A 25,273-nucleotide genomic window follows, 5' to 3' on the forward strand; every position below is an offset into this window, starting at 1 on the left:
CCCTGGAATTGCCTCTACCTCCTCACATTTACAGGGCCTTGGCCATCAATGGGGTGGCGAAGGTGTCCCCTCCCCCGATTTTCAATTGCTGACCACCCGTTTCTCAGATAAGGAATGGGCGGTTAGCAGTTGAAAACCACCCCTGAAGTCTTCAGAAGAGGAGTGACAGGAGAGAAAAGTTTTTAAAAAAGTAATGTTAAGTAATTATTTTCTGATTAATAATCAGGTACAAGAAGGATCGAGAAAAGGCTTACGGTTTGTTGGACTTGTGCAGCACCAAAATTCTACAGCAAATTCAGTGGAAAGGCCTGAAGAAGCCTCAGCAGTTAACAGTCCTTTGTGTCAAAACAACTCAACGAAAGGGGAAAAGAATGCTGGTCAAAATGGACAAAACAATATCAATAGAGATAAACTTGCACAGAATCAGGAAGCAGTAGCTACAGAGGGGAAGGCAACACAAAAAATAAACCAAGGGGAGGCATCCCAGTGTGAAGGACAAGCTGGTCAGGGTCAAGTCAAGGGTGAAGAACCCATGGCAGACTTGTCAAGTCAAGAATATCAAAAAGAGGAAGGACAGCTACAAAATAAGAGCACAGCTGGTTGTGAGGCAGAAGGCAAAGTTACTGATAAACAAAAAGCTTCATCACGAGCAGAAGCATCTGAAACCAAAGCAACGGATGGACTGCATGCTGGGGGGACAGCTGGGGGGGAGCGGCCACCCATAGCAACAAACGAGCACGCTGAGGGGACAGCTGGGGGGGAGCAGTCGCCCATAGCAACAAACGAGCATGCTGAGGGGAAGCAGATAACAGGAAGTCATGAAGCAAATGAGGCAACGATTGTGTCTGAGGCTAATGACAGCAAACAGGGGGCACACAGCGAGCCCGAAGAGAATGGAAAGAAGAATGGTGTGGGTGAGTTGCTTTTGCTTTACTGTGTTTAGGGTCTTAAGAACATAACAACATAAGAAATAGGAGCAGGGGTAGGCCATACGGCCCTTCGAGCCTGCTCCACCATTCAATAAGATCATAGCTGATCTTCGACCTCAACTCCACTTTCCTGCACTATCCCCATATCCCTTGATTCCCTTAATATCCAAAAATCTATCGATCTCTGTCTTGAATATACTCAATGACCGAGCCTCCACAGCCCTCTGGGGTAGAGAATTCCAAAGATTCACCACCCTCTGAGCGAAGAAATTTCTCATCTCAGTCCTAAATGGCCGACCCCTTATCCTGAGACTATGCCCCCTAGTTCTAGACACTCCAGCCAAGGGAAACAACCTCTCAGCATCTACCCTGTCAATCCCCTTCAGAATCTTGTATGCTTCAATGAGATCACCTCTCATTCTTCTAAACTCCAAGAGAGTATATGTCCATTCTACACAATTTCTCATCATAGGACAACCCTCTCATCCCAGGAATCAATCTAGTGAACCTTTGTTGCACTGCCTCCAAGGCAAGTATATCCTTCCTTAGATAAGGATACCAAAACTGTGCACAGTACTCCAGGTGTGGTCTCACCAAGGCCCTGTACAATTGTAGCAAGACTTCCTTACTCTTATACTCCAACCCCCTTGCAATAAAGGCCAACATGCCATTTGCCTTCCTTATTGCCTGCTGTACCTGCATGCTAGTTTTCTGTGTTTCTTGCACGAGGACACCCAAATCTCTCTGAACACCAACATTTGAAAGTTTCTCACCATTTAAAAAATATTCTGTTTTTCTATTCTTTCTACCAAAGTGAATAACCTCACATTTCCCTACATTATACTCCACCTGCCACTTTACTGCCCACTCACTTAGTCTATCTATATCCCTTTGCAGACTCTTTGTGTTCTCCTCACAGCTTACTGTCCCACCTAGTTTTGTATCATCAGCAAACTTGGATACATTACACTTGATTCCTTCATCTAGGTCATTAATATAGATTGTAAATAGCTGAGACCCCAACACTGATCCTTGCGGCACCCCAGTAGTTACAACCTCCCAACCTGAAAAGGATCCGTTTATCCCTACTCTCTGTTTTCTGTCTGTTAACCAATCCTCTATCCATGCTACTGTATTACCCCCAACCCCATTAGCTCTTATCTTGTGTAATAATAACCTTTTATGTGGCACCTTATCGAATGCCTTTTGGAAATCCAAATAAACTACATCCACTGGTTCCCCTTTATCTACTCTGCTAGTTACATCCTCATAAAACTTGTGGGCGATTTATCGAATATCAAATTTTATAATATTCATAGCAAAATACTCATTCATTATAAATCAGACTGAGTATTTAGTCCCATTTAATAATTCTCAAAATACAGGGTAGTTCTTATTTTAAATACTTGTAATGAATGTAGAAATAGTATTGGCAAATCAAAGGTCCATTTTCACATTGTGCAAGAATGTTCGAAATAAGAATATACTTTGCCTTTTCTCTTAACCTTATTTAGACATCTCCCCAAGTCAAGCATCATTTTGTTGGTTAATAGGGCACCCAATGAGCCTGCTCTGTAATGACATGTGTCCCCTGATTCCACAGTATCTCAGCCGCTCCACTGCTGCTCCCAGCCGGCCCAAAATGTATATCATTTTAAAATGGGTGAGTTGCCTGTGGAGATGCAAACATTCTTGCACAATAATGTTAATGAGGCCCGAGACCCAATTTTGGGCCTTCCAAATGGGATGCCCTGTACACGGCGACCATTCCAGGCTTGAAAACGGGCCTAAAGCAATTTTTACCCCTTTGTGTGGAGAACCGTAATCAGATATTGTAATTTTCTGCCTTTGATTAACAGCTGTGTCATAGAATCATAGAATTATGCAGCATAGAAGGAGTCCCTTTGGCCCACTGTCCCTGTGCCAACTCTTTGAAAGAACCAATTAGTCGCGCTCCCCTGGAAATGTTTCCTTTTAAAGCATTTATCCAATTCCCTTTTGAAAGTTACTATTGAATCTGCTCCTCCCACCCTTTCAGCCAGTGCATTCCCGGTCACAATAACGTGCTGAGTAAACAAAATTCTCCTTATCTCCCCTCTGATTCTTTTACCAATTACCTTAAACTTGTGTCCTCTCATTACTGACCCTCCTGTGTTTTGTTTTTTCTTTTTTCTGCCGTACGTCTTCCATGTGCTTCACTGAGTTACTGCCTTCGCTTTAAAATAAGTTGTCTCCTAGTATGAGTCATAGAAACATAGAAGATAGGAGCAGGAGTATGCCATTCAGCCCCTCGAGCCTGTTCGTCCATTTAATGAGATCATGGCTGATCATCCAAATTCAGTACCCTGTCCCTGCTTTCTCCCCATATCCCTTGATCCCTTCAGCCTTAAGAAATATATCTAACCCCTTCTTGAATATATTTAATGAATTGGCCTCAACTGCCTTGTGTGGTAGAGAATTCCACAGGTTCACCACTCTCTGGGTGAAGAAATTCCTCTTCATCTCAGTCCTAAATGGCTTACCCCTTATCCTTATACTCTGACCCCTGGTTCTGGACTCCCCCGCCATCGGGAACATCCTTCTTGCATCTAGTCTGTCTATTCCTGTTAGAATTTTATAAGTTTCAATGAGATCCCCTCTCATTCTTCTAAACTCTAGCGAATATAAGCCTAATCGACCCAATCTCTCTTCATACGTCATTCCTGCCATCCCAGGTATCAGTCGGGTGAATCTTCGCTGCACTCCCTCCACGGAAAGAACATCCTTTCTCAGATAAGGTGACCAAAACTGCACACAATACTCAAGGTGTGGTCTCACCAAGGCCCTGTACGACTGCAACAAGACATCCTTGCTCCTGTACTCGAATCCTCTTGCTATGAAGGCCAACATACCATTTGCCTTCTTAACCGCCTGCTGCACCTGCATGCTTACCTTCAGCGACTGGTGCACAAGGACAGCCAGGTCTCATTGTACTTCCCCTTTTCCCAATCTGTTGCCGTTCAGATAATAATCTGTCTTCCTGTTTTTGCCACCAAAGTGGATAACATCGCATTTATCCACATTATACTGCATCTGCCATGCATCTGCCCAATCACCCAACCTGTCCAAATCATACTGGAGTTTCTCTGCATCCTCCTCACAGCACACACGCCCACCCAGCTTTGTGTCATCTGCAAACTTGGAGATAGTACATCTAGTTCCCTTATCTAGATCATTTATATATATATTGTGAATAGCTGAGGTCCTAGCACCGATCCCTGCGGTACCCCACTAGTCACTGCCTTCCACTCGGAAAAAGACCTGTTTATTCCAACTCTTTGCTTCCTGTCTGCCAACCAGTTCTCTATCCAAGTCAGTACCTTACCCCCAATCCCTTGTGCTTTAACTTTGCACGCCAATCTCTTATGAGGGACCTTATCGAAAGCCTTCTGAAAGTCCAAATACACCACATCCACTGGTTCTCCCTTATCTATTCTACCAGTTACATCCTCAAAAAATTCCAGTAGATTAGTCAAGCATGATTTACCTTTTGTAAATCCATGTTGACTTTGTCCGATCCTGTCACTGTTTTCCAAGTGCTCTGCTATTACATCTTTTATAATGGACTCTAGCATTTTCCCCACTACCGATGTCAGGCTTACCGGTCTATAATTCCCCGTTTTCTCTCTACCACCTTTTTTAAATAGTGGGGTTACATTAGCTACCCTCCAATCCATGGGAACTATTCCAGAGTCTCTAGAATTTTGGAAGATGACCAGCAATGCATCTACTATTTCTAGGGCCACTTCCTTAAGTACCCTAGGATGTAGATTATCAGGCCCTGGGGATTTATCAGCCTTCAATCCCATCAATTTCCCTAACACCATTTCCCTACAAATACTGATTTCATTCAATTCCTCCCTCTCATTAGACCCTATGTTCCCCGAAATCTCTGGAAGGTTATTTGTGTCCTCCTTTGTGAAGACAGAACCAAAGTATATATTTAATTGGTCTGCCATTTCTTTGTTCCCCATTATAAATTCCCCTGATTCTGACTGCAAGGGACCTATGCTTGACTTCACCAATCTTTTTCTCTTCACATATCTATAGAAGCTTTTACAGTCAGTTTTTATGTTCCCTGAAAGCTTACTCTCATATTCTATTTTCGCCCTCTTAATTAATCCCTTTGTCCTCCTTTGCTGAATACTAAACTGCTCCCAATCCTCAGTTTCGCTGCTTTTTCTGGCCAATTTATATGTCCTCTCCTTGGATCTTATGCTATCCCTAATTTCCCTTGTTAGCCACGGTTGAGTCACCTTTTTTGTTTTATTTTTATGCCAAACAGGGATGAACAAATTCTGTAGTTCATCCATGCAATCTTTAAATGTTTACCATTGCCTATCCACCGTCAACCCTTTAAGTAACGTTCCCCAATCCACCCTAGCCAACTCGCGCCTCATACCATCATAGTTTCCTTTATTTAAATTCAGGACCCTAGTCTCTGAGTCAACTACTTCACTCTCCATCTTAATGAAGAATTCTATCATATTATGATCGCTCCTCCCCAAGGGGCTTCGCACAACAAGATTGCTAATTAATCCTTTCTCATTACATAATACCCAGTCTAAGATGGCCTGATCTCTAGTTGGTTCCTCGACGTATTGGTCCAGGAAACCATCCCGTATACACTCTAGGAATTCCTCCTCCACAGTATTGTTACTAATTTGGTTAGCCCAATCTATATGTAGATTAAAGTCACCCATGATAACTGCTGTGCCATTATTGCACGCATCTCTAATTTCCCATTTAATGCCATCCCCAACCTTAGCATTACTCTTCGGGAGTCTGTATACAACTCCCACTAATGTTTTCTGCCCCTTGGTATTTCTCAGCTCTACCCATACAGATTCCACATCATCAGAGCTAATCTCCTTCCTTACTATTGTGTTAATTTCCTCTTTAACCAGCAATGCTACCCCACCTCCTTTTCCTTTTTGCCTGTCCTTCCTGAATATTGAATACCCCTGGATGTTGAATTTCCAGCCTTGGTCACCCTGGAGCCATGTCTCCGTAATTCCAATTACATCATATCCATTTACATCTATTTGCGCAGCTAATTCATCCACCTTATTACAAATGCTCCTCGCATTAAGACACAAAGCCTTTAGGCTTTTTTTTTAACACTCTTCGTCCTTTTATAATTATTATTTACTGTAGCCCTGTTTGATTTACACCCTTGATTTCTTTGCCTTCCACTTTTGCTTTTCTCCCTCCTGTCTTTTGTTTCTATCCTTTCTTCCCTTTCCTCTGTCTCCCTGCACAGGTTCCCAACTCCCTGCCATTTTAGTTTAAACCCTCCCCAATAGCACTAGCAAACACTCCCCCTATGAGTCAATATAGCATTACTGCAGTGAGTATTTTATTTCAATTTTTATCATCTGGGTAATGTGTGTCTGGCAGGTGAACAAATCAAGAATATTTATTAAGGTTAAAAGGGGTTGTGTTTGTAGTATATAATTAGAGATGCAATTTTTGATATATTGATTTTTGTTACATAGCATTAATTGAGCAATATAATGTTTTGCATTATAATTCCTCAGAGAAAATCTGCATCACTCAGAGACCTGAAATTGCTGATGTCCTGCTCTGCTGCAGGAAGTGTAGTGGGGAGGGAATTCCCTGTGCTAACAGATCTTACCACAAATTCTGGGGACAGAGTAATTTTAATATTTGGGGTGAGTGGCCTGCACTCTTGGAGGTGCAACAGGGTACCTGCCCCAAAGAAGATCCAGAAATCAACATTGACATTGGACCCCAGGAAATGTCATGGGTTCAGGTCAAGCATGGGCAAGGAAACCTCCTGCTGATTACCACCTACTGCCCTCCCTCAGCTGATGAATCAGCACTCCTCCATGTTGAACACCACTTGGAAGAAGCACTGAGAGTAGCAAGGGCGCAGAATGCACTATGGGTGGGGGACTTCAATGTCAATCACCAAGAGTGGCTCAGTAGCACCACTACTGACCAAGCTGGCTGAGTCCTGAAGGGCATAGCTGCCAGTCTGGGCCTGTGACAGGTGGTGAGAGAACCAACACGAGGGAGAAACCTACTTGACCTCGTCCTCACTAATTAACTGTTGCAGATGCATCTGTCCACGACATTATTGGTAGCAGTGACCACTGCACTGTCCCATCTTCACACTGAGGACATCCTCCATCGTGTTGTGTGGCACTACCACCATGCTAAATGGGATAGATTCAGAACAAATATAGCAGCTCAAAACTGGGCATCCATGAGGCACTGTGGGCCATCAGCAGCAGCAGATTTGTATTCCACCAAAATTTGTAAACTCATGGCCCGGCATATCCGTCACTCACGCCAGGGGACCAAACCTGGTTCAATGAGGAGTGCAGAAGAGCATGCCAGGAGCAGCACCAGGCGTACCTAAAAATGAGGTGCCAACCTGGGGATGCTGCAACACAGGACAACATGCATGCTAAACAGCAGAAGCAGCATCATATAGTCAGAGCTAAGTGATTCCACAACCAACGGATCAGATCAAAGCTCTGCAGTCCTGCTTCATCCAGTCGTGAATGGTGGTGGACAATTAAACAACTAACAGGAGGAGGAGGCTCCATGAACATTCCCATTTTTAATGATGGAGGAGCCTACACAAGGCAAGGCTGAAGCGTTTGCAACTATCTTCAGCCAAAAGTGCTGAGTGGATGATCTATCTCGGCCTCCTCTGGAGGTCCCCACCATCACAGAAGTCAGTCTTCAGCCAATTCGATTCACTCCACGTGATATCAAGAAACGGCTGCGTGCATTGGATACAGCAAAGGCTATGGGCCCCGACAACATCCCAACTAACGTGCTGAAGACTTGTGCTCCAGAACGTGCCGTGCCTCTGGCCAAGCTGTTCTAGTACAGCTATAACACTGGCATCTATCCGACAATGTGGAAAACTGCCCAGGTATGTCCTGTCCACAAAAAGCAGGACAAATCCAATCCAGCCAATTTCTGCTCCATCAGTCTACTCTCAATCATCAGCAAAGTGATGGAAGGTGTCATCGCCAATGCTATGAAGCGCCACTTACTCATCAGTAACCTGTTCACCGATACTCAGTTTGGGTTCCACCAGGACCACTTGGCTCCAAACATCATTACAGTCTTGGTCCAAACATGGACAAAAGAGCTGAATTCCAGAGGTGAGGTGAGAGTGACTGCCCTTGGCATCAAGGCAGCATTTGATCGAGTGTGGCATCAAGGAGCCCGAATAAAATTGAATGGGAATGAGGGGGAAAACTCTCCACTGGCTGGAGTCATACCCAACACAAAGGAAGATGGTTGTGGTTGTTGGAGGCCAATCATGTCAGCCCCAGGACATCACTGCAGGAGTTCCTCAGGGCAGTGTCCTAGGTCCAACCATCTTCAGTTGCTTCATCAATGAAGGCCAGACGTGGGGATGTTCACTGATGATTGCACAGTGTTCAGTTCCATTCGAAACTCCTCAGATAATGAAGAGTTTGCATGCAGCAAGACCTGAACGACATTCAGACTTGGGCTGATAAGTGCAAGTAATATTCGCGCCACACATGTGCCAGGCAATGACTCTCTCCAACAAGAGAGAGTCTCACCACCGCCCCTTGACATTCAATGGCATTACCATCGTTGAATCCCCTACCATCAACATCCTGGGGGGTCATCATTGATCAGAAATTTAACTGGACCAGCCACATAAATAATGTAGCTACAAGAGCAGGTCAGTGGCTAGTTATTCTGTGGCGAGTGTCTCACCTCCTGACTCCCCAAAGCCGTTCCACGATCTACAAGGCACAAGTCAGTAGTGTGATGGCATACTCTCCACTTGCCTGGATAAGTGCAGCTCCAACAACATTCAGAAGCTCGACACCATCCAGGACAAAGCAGCCTGCTTGATTGGCACCCCATCCACCACCTTAAACATTCACTTCCTCCACCACCGGTGTACCATGGCTGCAGTGTGTACCAGCTACAAAATGTACTGCAGCAACTCACCAAGGCTTCTTCGACAGCACTGCCAAAACCTGCGACCTCTACCACCTAGAAGGACAAGGGCAGCAGGTGCAAGGGAACACCACCACCTCCAAATTCCCCTCCAAGTCACGCACCATCCTGACATGGAAATATATCGCCATTCCTTCATCGTCGCTGGGTCAAAATCCTGGAACTTCCTCCTTAACAGCAATGTGGGTGTAACTTCAACACAGTAACTGCAGTGGTTCAAGAAGGCAGCTCACCACCATCTTCACAAGGGAAATTAGGGATGGGCAATAAATGCTGGCTTTGCCAGCGATGCCCACATCCCAGGAAGGAATAAAAACAAATTTGAAGCAGCACCCTGCCCATATGATGGAGGTGTCTCAAGGCCCTTAACGGGAAAAAGACATGACTGAAAAGTTTTCAATGTTTCCCCAAAGGGAAATTGGTGCAGCCATTTTAAGATAATCAATCACATCTGGGATTGATTACCTTGGCTCACTTAAATGATTGGAATCTTGGGAAGTGTCTGCATGGGACTCGTGTTCTCAGTAGGCATGGACTCTGCTGGGCCTAAGGATGGTGTAATGGACAGAATTCCCAGGGCAGCTTGGGAACACCACTTGATAAGCCCCTAAGGCTTAAGGAGGCATGTGGAAAAGTTGTCATCTCATCCCTCTCCATCTCATCGCTCTCCTCCCCCCCCCGGATTTCAATTTGAGATACAATTTACATCGGATGGAAACCTGGTAGATTTAGGTTCTGCCCCAAATTACTGGCACCCTGTGGGCGATCCACCTATGTTGCACCCTCCCCCACTCCAGGAATTGCAGTCCCAAGCAGCTCTGAACTAAGATCAGAACATTAATATAATCTCTCACAGGAAGAGCTGTCTCTTATTAGTCAGTTTCCCGACTTTATCTTTTCATGATTTCCTGTCTTTAATGGCCTGTTTACCTTAGTCCTCTCTCCCCAGACATTTTAGGGCAGTTTAAAATAAGCTGATGTTTTTAATTGGTCCAATATTCAGCATCATCTCCAGTAATTGTGCGCATTTTCTAGACTAATATTATTTTATCCTTAATTACACAATTGTATGAACACAAATGTGTCCCTTTGACCTCCGATTGGTTCTTAAAATCCTCACACTCTTGAACTATTTAACATTTTCTCAGGTTACATCTGGTGAAAGTATGAATGCAATCAAATGTGTCTGCTTATTGTCCATGGTAACCAATTGGTTTCTGGCATTTGTTTTCAGAAAGCCAGCTTTAAATGTTAAAGACTCTAATTCATCCTTTTCCTTCCACCAGTAAATCAGAACTTTTATTGCAGCCTTGGCTAATAGGCACTGTTCAGAATTTTCATTAAGAAAATAATTCAAAAGAAGTTAACAAATGGAAATAATAAAACCACAGCAGTTATGTGATATGAATGCAATTAAACTGTCACCATTGTATCTGCATTTAAGGTTAAAACTACAATAGATGTGTACATTAAGGGGTTAACAGTAGTATTGGATGTATTAGAAAACAGATATTGTTAAATTACCTAAGAGGGCACTAGCGCCCGGGCGCAGCAATCTTTGCACCGCTCACGAAATTGACCAGACATTTTGCGGCGGCGCTAAACACTGCCGCCACGATCTCCTGCGCCCGCAGATCATGACATCAGTCGAGCATGCAACGCCCTAGTAGTGCCCCGGACCGGATATTGAGTGGCATCCCCTGCCTTTCCACCTGCTGCTAGCAATGACAGGTAGAGGGGAACATTTTGCAGTCGGGAAGGGACTGGGGGAGGGCTATTTAAAGGCGACCTCTTCCTGCCTTTTTTTGTCGGCGACATTTTTGCACCATGCATTCTGAGAGAGAGAGATTTCTGGAGAGATTCAACACTGTGTGAAGGAGTTTTGGGTATTGAGCAGCACTTTGCAGGTTCTTTTTGATTTGACCTTCCTTGCATCGATTTAGAAGAGACTATGGGGGCTGCACTCTAAGCTCTTTCCCTGGGCCTCTCCATTGTTCTTTCCAGCAGATTTGATGTACAGGTCTCTCCAGGCCGAGATTCAAGGCTGCAATGAGCAGGGTGTGGCTGGAGAGCAAGATTGACCCTCCCCTTTAAGAACTGGCTGGCGCCAGTGTGTCTGTGTTCCATTGCTAACTTACATCACCTGAGCTCCGCCAGCGCTCTGAGGTAGCGCCTCGCTCCTCGGCCTTTGCACCTTAAGAGAGGTGTGTAGCGCCTGATTTAGCGTTCCAATCACCTCCAGGGGCGATAGAAGCCAAGTTTACAGTTGGAGGTGATAATTAGCACCAGGAGCTAAACTTTGCGCCTGGCCGATGATTGCGCCTCAAATGGGGCGATACCGAATTTCTCCCCCAAGGTATTTAAATGGATTATTTAAATGGATTTTTTGAAGTAAAGTTTGTGAGTAAATTTAAACTGTTGGGACTTTTCCCTCTATAACTAGCAGTCTTCAAGTGCTTACAATAAGGGTCACTTCCAGTTGGCAAGTATTTTCGCAATCTTGGAGCTAAATATTATTAGCAATGTCATGATTCATTTATCAAATAATTATTATTTAGAGCTGAAAGATCCTTAAAAATGTAAAATTCCATTCCCAGTAAACTAACTTTGAAGATGGCAGCAAGTCAGATCTCCAAAGATGAGAAGTGCCTCAAAGGAGGAGCATTAAACACACTCAATGCTGATAATAAATCCCTATTAAAGTAATACTACTTATCTCTGCTCTATATAGAATGGAGTACAACAACAACTTATATAATACCTTTTATGTAATGAAATATCCCAATGACCTGGCGCTGTGCAAACAAGAAGTAGAAGTTAGAGGGGGTGACAGAAGTTGTGGTCTAAGAGGTAAATTTTGTGATTGCTTTAAAAGGTGGGTGGAGACATAACAAGGTTGTGGAAGGAAATCACAGAGGACAGGGGCAGGTGGCTGAAGAATCTGTTATGACCAATTATTTCACGAGGAAGACCTTCATAGCTCACTTGTGAAATAAAGTGTGCAAGTCACTGTTCACAATTAGGTACAAGATACCTTTCAAGCCTTCTTGCCTTTGGTGCTGTATGGATATTCTTTCAGAACATGACTCAATGCTTTGAGTCTTCTTTAGTTACTTCAGTACATAAGACAGAGCTAAAACAAAAATTGAGTTGGTTTTATTAATGTAGAAATATTCATTTTTAGATTGACAATGAGAAATACAGTACTTTGTGTCTATCTGCAACAAAATCGCAAACCCATTTATAAAAGTAATTCACAATTTTATTACATTTAATGCTCAGAGGAATCTTTCCCCAGTACCTTCTAACACCACAAATATCCATATAGAAATATGGTATCATAAGCATAGTGCATAAGAGTAGAGACAGTATGCTGTGTTCTTGGCTGTCAACATAAGATGAATGATTTTTCAGTAGATGAACAATGAGTTTTAAAGGGGACACTAATAAAGCAGACCCTGAGATGAAAACGAGACAGCTGTTAAAGCTGTCAAATCTTCATAAACCACAGCAATCTATAAGCTAGCAAATTGCATTTGTCATGCTTTGTGCATGTTACAATCATGTGGCTTTGATTTATTAGGCATTATTTTATTTATTTTTATGCAGATGTTTGCACAGACAAGCCATATGTTAGCCATTTCCAGCCCTTTCCTGCCCATTAATGACAAGAAAATTAATTTGAAAGGACATTCAAATACAAAAGACTGCATCTATAGTCCAATAAATTCCAGGGATCAAAAGATGCTTCCATATTCTGATGTTGAAAATGTTTAAATGTCTAATGGTGGCAATAATGTGGGGAATATAAAATGTACATAGATATTGACATAGCTCTGAAACATGCTTGCTATATTAGTCTTTGTAATGATGTTATATGGTATGAAGGAAACAAACAACAATCCCAGTTCAAGACCAGGCTTTTTCTATTTACCACATACGTTTTATAATTTTCACTCTGTATCCTTAGTAATTTGCCTGAAAATGTTGCACTATACACACATAATCAAAAATGTATGAGGAAACAAATGAACACAGTGATATTGCTATATTTCACTGAATATTTACTTTGCCATAATCTGTTGGGTACATCTCAGGTGCAAATCAGCTTGGCCCAGTTTGCAGCTTTCTAGCCTTTGAGGCTGGCGGTTGATGATTCAAAACAACCCCCAGGATTTGAACACATAAACTGGGCCAATAGTCCACTACTGAGGGTGTGCAACATTGTCAGTGGCACCATTCAACAGATGAGATGTTAAACTAAGATCCTATTTTTCTGTTCTGTTAGTTGAGGTGGACATTGAAGATCCCAAGGTACTGTCTGAAGAAAAGCAGGGTGTATTGCCTGGCGTCTTGACCATCATTTCTCCCTCAACCAGCACTACCAAAAATAGATTAACTGGTCATTCAGCCCATTGCTCTTTTGTTGCATGCAAAATGGCTGCTGTATTTGCCTGCATGATATTTACTGTATGTGAAGTTTAGTCACAACGTACAAAGGTCTGATAGTATAGTGGTTATGTTATTGGACTAGTAATCCAGAGGTCTGGTCTATTAATCCAGAGAGTGTAAATTCAAATCCCACCATGGCAGTTTGAGAGTTTTAATTCAATTATTTTTAAAAATCTGTCAGATTGTTGGAACAATGAAGCTGGTCCTTACCTGGGCTGGCGTATGTGTTGCTTCAGTTGCACACCAACATGGCTGACTCTTAGCTGCCTTCTGAAGTGGCCCAGCAAGCCACACTGTTGTATCAAACGACAATTAGGGATGGGGAATAAACGCCAGTCTTGGTAGCGACAACCCGAGAATGAATTAAAAATTAATGTCATCTGAATGGTGTACACCATATGAGGCAGCTATTTTGGAATTGAACAGAGAACATGCAAGTGGCAAATAATCCTGCTGATTTGAGAGTTTTACCATTTTACTTGGTATACTAGAACGCAAGACGCATTCTTAAATGTATGCTGGATATTTCCTCGGTGGTTTCTCCTACTCTGCTGCCATATCTTTGGGGAAAACCCAATTTACATGTGTAAACGGGATTTTCGCTGAACTTCCACCCAAGGTACGGTTGCGGAGCGGGAGAACCCTGAGCGAATTCCCCCCCGATAGAAATCCTTATACATTTGGGAGCTTTGTAAAACGAATACCAAACAGGAGCAGTAGCACAAGTTTAAAAGATAAACACTACACTTGCTGGCTGAGTATACTGCCTTCAAAGATATTGTATTTACATATTATATACAGGGAGCAGTAGTTTGGGGTTAAATATTAAAATTTAACTTTTAGTACTCTCCTAGTTTTTTAGCAGTCTCAAAATAGAATTCAGCAAAATCCTGCTTTAATAGTCTCAGAATAGCCTCTAATCGAACACTATTTTAGTTCTTTAAGAATAATCCCTAGTTGAACGATAGTACTTTAATAGTTTCTAGTTGTGCTTTAACAATCACGGAGTAGTCCCTGTAGACCCTGATTTTCATTGATCAGTACTTTCTGACAATGCAAAGAGAAACAATGGTATATTGTTCAACTTAGTTACACCCAATCCAGTATAAATAATAGAAATATTGGATGTTTAAAAGTACTTTACTATGTTGTATATGATATAATTGTAATTCTCTTTTAAATTCACATAATTAAAATTTTTTTGTCTCTTTCTAGAAAATGAGGTGTTTCTCCTTTTCAATAAACCACAAGCAAACCAGAAATCTTACAATTATTATACAGCCACAATTCCACTGAAGATCTGTAAAAAGGGACAGGATATTAACAGTATAGAAGCAGACTGGCTAGAGCACATGACCCAGCACTTCACAAAGGGAGCCCTGTTGGTGGATGCTTTGATTTGTATGGGAACACCAACAGGTACAGAATCCAAATCTTTCCATATGAAACTTGTAATTAGCTTCATTTGTAATAGAGCTGAGATATATTATATATCGATCTGTTGTGAGAGACATGGTATGATATTACTGACGCAAATTCTAAGTGGAATATGAATATGTGTTTGATATAAATGTTAAGTTAATTTTCAACTGTTTTCTTCTATGGGGAGCTCTGCCAAATGGTAAAATAATAGAGTTTGAAATTCACTTAGAAGGTAAACTTAAAAATGGTTTTTACTTTTCGGACAGTAAATTGATAACATCATCTTCTAATCTGTAAACTTCTCTGCTGGAAATGCTCATCGTTGTTAAACTGTGATGCTCCTTCACTGTTTTGATATAATTCTGAGGTACTTCTTTCCCTGACTCCCATGGAGCAATCCAGTTTAAAAATCAGTGTTTAATTCCACCAAATTACTAAGATATAAAAAATGTAAAGGTATATTTGCTTATCTTTGGAGATGTCAGTCTGTTAGTTGGGTACAACAAAGGCTGATTGCTACAATTTTGTTTTTTGCGCTAAACATTTTTGTCGGGCTTGGCATCTCAGACCAGTCCAGCAAGACCACCCTTGCTCCCTATGAGCTGTAGTGCGTTTTTGCCTGCCCAATATTTAGGTAATTTGTAGTGAGTCCAGGGATCAAACAGAAACCTCTTCATTATTTATTTTGACGTACTGGTTATATCATGTGCTCTTGTGATCTTCCTCGATTTTATAAGGTGGTAGATCAAACACTTCATTAGACTGTGGTTTATGCTATAATTTACTAAATAGATTCATTAAATAAATAAATAGAAGCAATGATATGCTGTAGATTTACAATTGTACAAGCTTAGCTATCCCTCCTAAAAAAAAATCTGTGGTGCTAAAACTGCAACATGAACTGGACAGACACATGGGTAAGATTTTTACTGGCGCTGCTGGATGGAAACCTTTTAGTATTCCTAAGATGGTGGGAAAAGCTTACCCATCTGCTCCTGCTCCCACTCCGGCCAAAATACATTCTGTACTGAAAGGGTTAGCATATGCTGCTTTGTTTCCGTGTTGGAGCCCTTGCTTTGGGTGTTTTTCACTGCTGCAGCACCTAATTTGCTTTGAATGTTCTCCATTTGTGTCTGTGTGGGCCCTCTGAAAGAGTTCTCCACTTAATTCAATTTCCCCTGCTTTTTCCCTGTACTATTTATCGGTCTTATTTTACTTTAATGTTTCAATTACAATTCTATGTAGCACTGAATGAGCTTAAGGTAAGTGGAAATATAGAGGTCACATGTACAACCGTTAGCTAATTATAAACAATAATGGCCCGGAAATTACGGTCAGTGGCGAAGCGACAGCGATCGTCAGTGACCTTAAACAAAGGCCTCGCGATCTCTATGGCGAAAACTTGAGCTTTTGCTATGTTAAATTGATTGTAGCACTGTCAAAAGGGGATCTCCAGTGGTGATGTCATCAAGCTGTCTAAGGAGCCAATCACATTGAAGAATTCTCACTGACAGCGAACCAGGAAATAAAAAGCACTGATTTAATTCACTTTTTTTTTACAGAGAACGAAATAAAGATTGGGACATACACATAGGGTTAAGGTGGAAGCTGAAATATCATTATAAAACTTGTTAAAAAATTTAAAAGATTTAAAAAATTATTTTAAAGCTCTAGTAATTTGCTATCATAATGGAGAAAGTTAACATTCTGCAAAAATAGAATGGCCTAGAAATTCGGTTGGTAGCGCCGGCGCTGAGCGCCTAAAGAGACCTAGAATTGGGGCGATACCCTATGTTGGGGCGTTCACTATGAAGATAGTGACAACTCAGATATTGACTATACATTTAGCGCCTGCGCTAAGTGTTTGCGCGCGCCCGCAAGCAGTTCATGATGTAATTTCAGTGTGCAACGCCTTCTAGGATCGCCTGAGCGCGTATTGGGTGGCACCCAGAGCCTTAACGCCCAGCGCTATTAGTGACAGTTCGAGGGAGGGCTAACAGGCCCTTCTCGGAGTAGGGGGGCGCTATTTAAAGGGGACAGCTCTAGTGCAGAATCTTCAGCCACTTGGCCTGCTCATTGCGATCGTTGCTGGAGAGAGTTGGCGAGCTAATGTGGAGCGGAGTTCTGGGAATTTAGCTTTACAGTACTTGGGACCTTCAAACCTGTCCGAAGCACTTGCAGCACTACACCTAAAAGCCTTTTGACCAACTGGCATTGGAATGGGAGCTTCTTTGGAGGGCGACGGCCTCATCGCCCAACACTGTGAAGGGGCAGAGAGACGGCGGGAGAGAGGGCCGGGATTGGCCAGAAGGAGGAGGGGCAATGGAGGTCAGCCAGTCCGACGGGAAGCTGCGAGGGTCTTTAGGCAGCAGGTGACAAGTCTTGACATGTCGGAGGAGCAGTGTTTGGGAAGGCTCTGATTCTGGAGGGACATTGTTACTGATCTGTGCCACCTGCTTGATCAGGATCTGCAGCCGCGTGAACGCTGCAGAACCTCTCTGTCCGTGATCGCTAAACTGACTGATGGCCTCAATTTTTATGCCAACGGATCCTTTCAGTCAGCCATTGGGGACATTGCGACTGTCGCTCAGGTTGCAGTCCACTGTTGCATCCGGCAAGTTACAGATGCCCTTTATAGGCGAAGGCGTCAATTCATGACCTTCCCTCGGACCCTGCACAAGCAGGCGGAGCGCGCGCAGGGTGTCGCTTCTATTGCGGACTTCCCCATGGTGCAGGGGGCGAGTGACAGCACACACGTGGCTTTGAGGGCGCCATGCCATCATCCTTAGGAATTCCGCAACCGCAAGGGGTTCCACTCCCTCAACATGCAGCTGGTCTGTGACCACCGCCAAATCATCATGGCAGTCACCGCGCATTTCCCAGGGTGCAGCCACGATGCCTTTATCCTGCGGTTGCCCTCTGTTTGTAACCTTTTTGAGGGGCTGCCTCGAAGACGAGGCTGGCTTACTGGGGACAAGGGCTATCCTCTCTGGCCATGGCTGATGACAACACTCCGTGTGGCTGACACCCCAGCAGAAGAGCTGATCAGCAGCGGCCATCAGGCGACCAGGCACAGTAAACAGCACACTATTGGTGTTGTCAAAAAGCGTTTCCAATGTCTGGAACATTCGGGGGGATCCCTGCAGTACTCACCGCAGCAAGTGGGACACATCGTCGTCGTCTGCTGCATGCTCCACAACTTGGCGAATCGACGCACCCAGCCAATTCCAGCTGTCCCTCAATGACCAGCAGAGCAGGCGGAGGAGGAGGAGTATGAGGAGGAGGAGGAGGAGGAGGAAGAGAAGGCGGAGGAGGAGGAGGAGGAGGAGAAAGAGCAGGCGGAGGAGGAGGAGGCGGAGGAGGAGGAGGAGGAAGAGCAGGCGGAGGAGGCGGAGGAGGAGGAGGAGGAAGAGCAGGCGGAGGAGGAGCAGGCAGAGGAGGAGGAGGAGGAGGAAGAGCAGGCGGAGGAGGAGCAGGCAGAGGAGGAGGAGGAGGAGGAAGAGCAGGCGGAGGAGGAGGAGGAGGAGGAGGAAGATGGAAGGGCTGCTGAAAGTGGAAGGGCCATACGTCAGAGGCTCATCTGGACTCGTGTCGAGACCCCTGTGGCGGAATGATGAGAGTCTTAACTCATGCGCACTTTGGATGTTTGACGGCCTCTGAATGCCAGCATCACTGAAACTAGTCACATGCACCATGCCACATTGAAACTTCTGTTTATTGGCACAAAAGTCTTTCATTACAGCTAAACAACGTAATGTCAACAGAAACCATAAATTTCAAAATAACTGTGAACTCTTCGGCAAAGCCGCAAAACTCAACAAACCTTCTGCAAATATAACAACAGTTGAGGGTGTCCTTGAATTTGGACAAACAAACGTCTCAGCACCTCCCTCTACAACTGGCCCCTTGAGGGAGAACGACTTCTCTTTCGCGCCCGGCCCCTTCCCTCCCTGCTGCTCCTACATAATTGGACCCCAGTGGCGGGCTCAAGGCTGGGGGACGCCTGCTGACTGTCTGGAAGCGCAGAAGCCCCTGAGGGATGGCCTGGCCGACCCCTGGGCTTGGAGGGTGCGGACGCAGGATGCTTGATGTGACCATGGCTGGAAGCAGTGTGGCCTGCAGGTGGTGGCAGCTGCAATGCAAGCGTCCCAGCGCTGGCATGTGCAATGGTCTCCTGCCGAGAGAGGACACCTGCACCATGGTCGGACGACACACTGGCTATCTGAGGGGAGCGGCTCGGCTCATCCGCCACAATTGCATGCTCCACTGATTCCTGGCCTTGTATGGGACTGGAAGTGCCCGGGTTGATCCTAACTGATGCAGAGAGGGTGGCTACAGTGAGAGATCGCGTTGCGTCAATCTGGCTGTGGAGGAGCCCAGCAAGTGACTGCGTGGCAACAGTGAGGACCTGTGTGCCAGGTGCCAGTGCTTCGGAGAAGGCCTGGACAGTTCTTCCCATTGCTTCGGACAAGGCAGGTGCCGACCGCTCCACTGCCTCGGACAAGCCCTGGACAGACCTTTCCAGGGATTGTCCGAAGCCCTGAACAGTCCTTTCCATAGCCGACTCAAAGCCGTGGACAGTCCTCTCCATTGTTGGGCCGAAGCCCTGGATAGTCCTGTCCATTGTTGCCCCGAAGCCCTGGATAGACCTGTCCGTTGTTGCCCCGAAGACCTGGAGGGTCCTGTCCATTGTTGCCCCAAAGCCCTGGAGAGTCCTCTCCATTGTTGCCCCGAAGTCCAACATACTCTTAGCCAATGAATCTATTGACTCAGGCATCTTCTCGACTGCAGCCATCAGCTCCGTGTGTCTGACCCAGGCCTGTTTGCTCATCTCAGCCAGGCGACGCACCTCATCTGCACTCTGTGCAGCAGTCATCACTACCTGCCTTGCCCTCCGGGGAGACGGTGGCCGAACTTGCCTATCCCCCGTGCGTTGCTGCATGCCGCTTGGTCCGGCAACTGGTTCATCCTCAGAGCCCCCTCCCTCCCCTCCAGGGGACTACTATCCCCAGTCTGTAGATGTGTCCGCTCCCCGGATTCTGCAACGGCTGGTCCGGATTCCTCCTGGTCCTCGCCTCCGGTGGCACTGGCACTGGCAGCTTCAGTGCGTTGAGCCCCAGTTGGTGCTGCTTCATCTGAAAGTGGGAGGTGGAAGAGTGGCTTTAACAAAAGGACAGGTTTGCTGAAAGGCATGCCAGATTGCGGCAAGGCTCTGACATGGCTGCACACTGAGGATGCATGCTGGCGGGGGAACCAAGTGGAAGGCAACAGGTGAAAAAGGTGAGAGTCTTACCCTCGCTGTCGGTAATGGGGTCTGCAGATGCAGTGGTCACAGGATCAGACAGACGTCCTCCAAGTATCTGGTGCACTCTCTCCTCCAGATCCGTGAGAGTGACCACTTGTGGAGGTCCGCCACCGGTTCGACGCTGCTCCTTTCGGATCATCGCCAGCTTGGACTGCAGGGGAAAGAAGGGGAAGTTCTGTAACATGATGCCTTGAGAGATCATTGCATGCCCCCCATGGTGCAAGAGCCCTTACATGAGGCCTTGAGACAACATCGCATGCCCCCCATGGTGCAAGAGCCCTTACATGAGGCCTTGAGAGATCATCGCATGGCCCCCATGGTGCAAGAGCCCTTACATGAGGCCTTGAGACATCTGTCCATGTGTGTGCCCAGAAAGGGCCATGGGTGCTTGCTGACAGATGGCCATTGGGGCATCATTGCAACAGGGTGCCCGAAGTCAGCTGCAGATGGAGGGAATCAGAAATTTGCTAAACCATCACTCACCCTAACGAGCCGTGTGAGGTCGTTGAATTTCTTCCTGCACTGAACAGGGGTCCTGGTCACCATGCTGCTGGAGTTGACCCTCACAGCAACCTCCCTCCAAGATCGTCGGTAAGCCTTCTGATTCGGCCTCTTGCCATTATCCGGATACAGGACATCTCGACGGCGCTCAACTGCAGCCACCAAGTGGTCCAGAGCCTCAGTGCTGAAGCGCTCTGCTCTCTGTCTAACCTTCTCCATGCTGAACAAGTTTGTAACGCCAGACAAGGGCGAGCGCCGATTCTGAGGCCTACAGGGCATTGGGTGTTGAAGCTCAGGCTGACTGACCCACCCCTTTAAGAGCTGGCCGGCGCCTGGAAGTCTCGTGGTTTCCCGTAATTGAGATCACCTGCGCTGCGCCCGTCCGCGTCGATATTGAGTAGCGCCTGAACTTTTGCGCCTTAGGAGCACCGTGCAATGGCTGAATTAGCGCCTCAATCCCCTTTGGGGGCGATGCAACCCAATATCTCGCCAGGCAGCGATAACTTTCGTCTGGCTATAAACTTAGCGCTCCGCCAGTTCTAACGCCTCAAGCGGGGCTATACCCAATTTCTAGGCCAATGTGTTTTTCAGGGCCAGAGTGGTTGTTCAGCAGTCAATACGCCATTAAAACCCCAGTTGTACCTATTCCAACAAGGCTTAACTTTTTATGGTGTGTTTAACAGTGATATTACAATGGAAAAGCTTAAGTTTTCATGAGTTCAGCTGATTTCGCTGATGCTGGCTCTGGGGAGTTCCACGGTGCAGCCTGCAGCGGAGCAGGGAATGACTGACCACAACTTCAGGATTTCTGCGTTTAGCTGCACATGCGCTAAATCCTGAAGTTACGGTCAGTTTCAGAGAGGGGCAATGACGACAAACGCTGACAGTTCACTGTCATTACCACCACGAAATCTGGGCCAATAATGTATTTCTTCTGTGGTATCAAATTGAAAGAAGCAGGACACCAGAATACCTATGGGTCTTTTGGACATTCATAATCACAGTGATAAAAGGACTGTTATTTTATGATTAGCACTGTATAACAAAATTGAAAAATTCAAACAGGATTGTATTTTTAGTTGCAGTGCTATTAGATACTTTATTAATTTTTGCATTTTTTTTTAGTGCTGTAAAGGTAAAATAACTGAACAGAAATGTGTCTCATGTTTGGACAGATTCAGTACCAAAATCAGTGGATGGGCTTTTTATCTTTGAAGGAGTTTCTGAGGACAAGTGTGAAACCTATGATGCCATCGTTGTGGAGCAGTGGACAGTGATTAATGTAAGTGTCAGTGCAGGAGCTGTATGAGTCCCTGCATTATAAACATTTGTACCCAATGTGTGGAACACACTGCATATGTGTTACTAGCTGATAAACCAGCAGCTTTTGGTTCTCATTCTAACAGCTTGTTCCCCCTCAAACTTATACCTGCTTAGGAGTTGAGTAAACATTCTAGAACTTCAAATATTGATTACTTATATCCTACAATAATATAATAACTCTAAAAATAACAGATCAAATTAATTTTCACTTATTGTAAGAAATCAAGCATAACGTTGTTTTTATGTGCTCATCTGGATGTCTGGCACATGTGGAAAGCAATCCCATGGTTAAATCGCAATGGTTAAATCACATGGCTAAATCACATGGCTAAATCACATGGTTAAATCGCATGGTTAAATTACCATGGTTAAATTACCATGGTAATTTAATCATGCTCCAAACTAAATTACTGAGAAATCCTTAGAAGTAGAGTTTCAGTCTGCCTGACTTAGGCTGCACGCTCTCGCCCCAAAATAACATGCCCTACTTACCTATGCTTGGAGAGCATGGGTCCAGGTTGGCAAGAGCTAAGGTATTGGAATACCCAAGTCTGCATAGGATGTACTGTGGTTTACTCAGCTAAAACCTTACAGCTTATCAGGACAGTGCACTTGTAAGCTTCCCATTGCTATTCCAAAGAGGACCACCCTACCCAATAAAGCATTGGCTTTTAGCACTATCTGGAGCCAAGTGGGAAGTAACCCAACCTCTATTGATGAGATTATTCCTCCAACCCCCTAATTACTGCAGTTCTGCCTGGCTTATGTATTCTATTTCAGTATCTGCCACAGAGAATCAACTTGGTTTCAATGTGCATCGCCAGAGGGGTGTTAGGACCCAGATAACTGCTCCATCCAAGGGGGACAGCCACTCGTTTCTGTTTAGGAAGCTGATAAGTGCAGGTTTGAACTCTCACTACATTGATAACAGATTCCAAGCAGCATGGTGAATAGCACAGGCATCACCAAATGTGCAAGGACTTTCCTTTCACAAACTGGCACAGGTGTGACAGGCTGAATGGCCTACTTCTGTGCTGTAAGATTCTATAACCACAAACCTCTTGACCACAATATGGAGGTAGCAGACCCAGTCCAATAGTGGTTCAGGACAGCAGTGTGACAACTGAGTTCATACAAATAATTCAGCAGCTTTGTTGATAAGCGCAATATATCTTCAATAAATGAAGATATTTGTAAACATATTTTGAAACAGATTAGTTGACCTCCCATGGCATTGCACACAGTAAATCAGGGAATATGATAACTACCCCTGTACTCTCTTTCTTGTCTCTGTCATCTTCATGTTGCTGTTTCTATCTTTCCTCTTCAGCTTCTGTCTTTCTCTTTTCGTTTCTCTCCCTTTAACTCTTCTTTTTGCTTCTTTTTCTGTCTTTTTCTTAATTTCTTTTGGGTAGGAGATGGTGGGTGGTCATATCCTAACTCGCATCATGTCCCGTTCACCCATCATACCTACGCTCGCTGAACTACATTGGCTCCCGGTCCAACAACACCTCAAATTTTATATTCTCATCCTTGTGTTCAAATCACTAAATGGCTTCGGCCCCCTCTTCATCGCTGTCCTCCAACCCTCCTCCAATTCTGGCACCTTGTGCATCCCCAATTTCCTTTGCCCCACCATTGGCGGCCGTGCCTTCAGCTGTCTAGGCCCTAAGCTCTGGGATTCCCTTTCTAAGGGGTCGATTTTCAGTGTGCCGTGAGGCGGGCTTTTAGGCGTGTGGGGGGCTAAAACCACGAATTCGGGGGTCCCGACACCATCCCGCCCAAAACCCGCCTCCATGTAAGTTTCAAAGGAAGCGGGTACCCGCCCCGCACTGGGACCCGCCTACCCGAGGCAGGAAGGGATTAGTGCCAATTAACTGCCTGTTAACAGGTAGTTAACAGGCAGTTTTTAGCCTAATCCCTATTTTGAAGGTTGTCGTGTGGGATTCCCGACGGCTCCAAACCACGACAAGTTAGAGGAGCCGGGCCGTCGGGTTGAAGGACTTGGAGGGGTCGAGATGTCGGTGTTCAGGTGAGTGATGGGTGCATGAGTGCAAAGGTAAGTGTGTTTGGTGTGTCTAAAGTGTGTAAAGAAGTTTAAATTACCTGTACTTACCTTTACAGCCTTCCTTCCTCTAGGTTTCGGGAGTCCATCATTCAGCCGGCACAGAAAGCAGAATGGCTGCGAGCTGTCAAAAGTGACAGCCTTCAGCTTTCAGTGCCGGTGAGATTTCTAACTGAGTCTGTGTAGAAGGACTCAGGTTAGAAGTAAGACTGTCAGTGTTTGACAGCTTCAAACAGCTGTGAAACACTGATATTTCATCTGTCCACATGTCTTGACAGATGAAATTTCAATCTGTGACGTCACCTGTTGCCGGGTGGCCCTTAATTGGCCTGCTGAGTCCGCTGGGTGGGCTCAACAAGTGAAAATCGCGTGGATTGGCCGCATCTCGATGGAGGCGGGACTACAACCCAAAAGTTGTAGTCCCGCCTCCTTCCCGACTTCTGAATGAAAATCCAGCCCTAAATCTCTCTGCCTCTCTCTCCTCCTTTAGGATGCACCTTAACCTTCTTTGACCAAGCTTTTGGTCACCTGTGCTAATGTCTCCTTCTTTGGCTCGGTGTCAATTTTTTTGTCTGATGATACTCATGTGAAGTGCCTTAGGACGTTGTGCTATGTTGAAGTTGCTATATAAGTGCTTGCTGTTGTTGTACGGCATGGCATGGTAAGGAAAGGAACCACCAATGGCTGGAGCCTGTATTTGGTGTAGGGTTGCAATGGTTCTCTTCCCAAACCCTGCCTTCAATTGTGAAGAATTAATGGTATAAATTTGGTTCCTAAGTTTGTCCTGCTAATTTGAGGTCTCATTCCCCAAAATATAAAACTTTTTACAGCTTGTCAAAATTTAGGTTTTCAGTAAAATAATGTAAAAACCTGTTTATGAAAGGCCAAATGGAAAAATCATAGTAATCAATATTTGAGACAAAATCTGTTTCTGCCAGCAGTTCCTTGTTCACTCAGTAGGCATCATCATGTGGCATTTCTCTAATTAGATTAGAAGAAAACTGTCAGTTTTCCTGGTACTTTTGGTGATGACATTGAATTAAGGGGAAGCAGGCTAGCTTAAAATAACATATCAGGGCTAGATTTTCCATCCATTCACTATGAATGGGCGGAAAATGTAACCGACATTAACCCTACTCACACCACATTTAAATGACTCAGTTTTTATTTATATGCAGGGACATAGTCTGAATTAAATATTATCAGGGTATAAATACTATCCCAAAAATTATTATAGTGAGAATCTGCCTT

General features: G+C 44.8%; 1 protein-coding gene across 1 annotated transcript in view; it reads left to right on the plus strand.

Moving 5' to 3' along the window:
* Positions 1-25,273, plus strand: part of LOC147117226 (raftlin-like) — a 167,058-nt gene that overhangs the window by 98,439 nt on the left and 43,346 nt on the right. The window contains exons 5-7 of the mRNA XM_085988025.1: positions 227-914; positions 14,622-14,825; positions 21,810-21,916. Coding sequence (XP_085844151.1) covers positions 227-914; positions 14,622-14,825; positions 21,810-21,916 — 999 coding nt within the window. The remainder of the gene's footprint in view (positions 1-226; positions 915-14,621; positions 14,826-21,809; positions 21,917-25,273) is intronic.

The sequence above is a fragment of the Somniosus microcephalus genome, chromosome 5 (genome assembly GCF_052327205.1).
Source record: "Somniosus microcephalus isolate GS21.2 chromosome 5, FLI_Smic_1.0, whole genome shotgun sequence".
NCBI classification, from domain to species: Eukaryota; Metazoa; Chordata; class Chondrichthyes; order Squaliformes; family Somniosidae; genus Somniosus; species Somniosus microcephalus.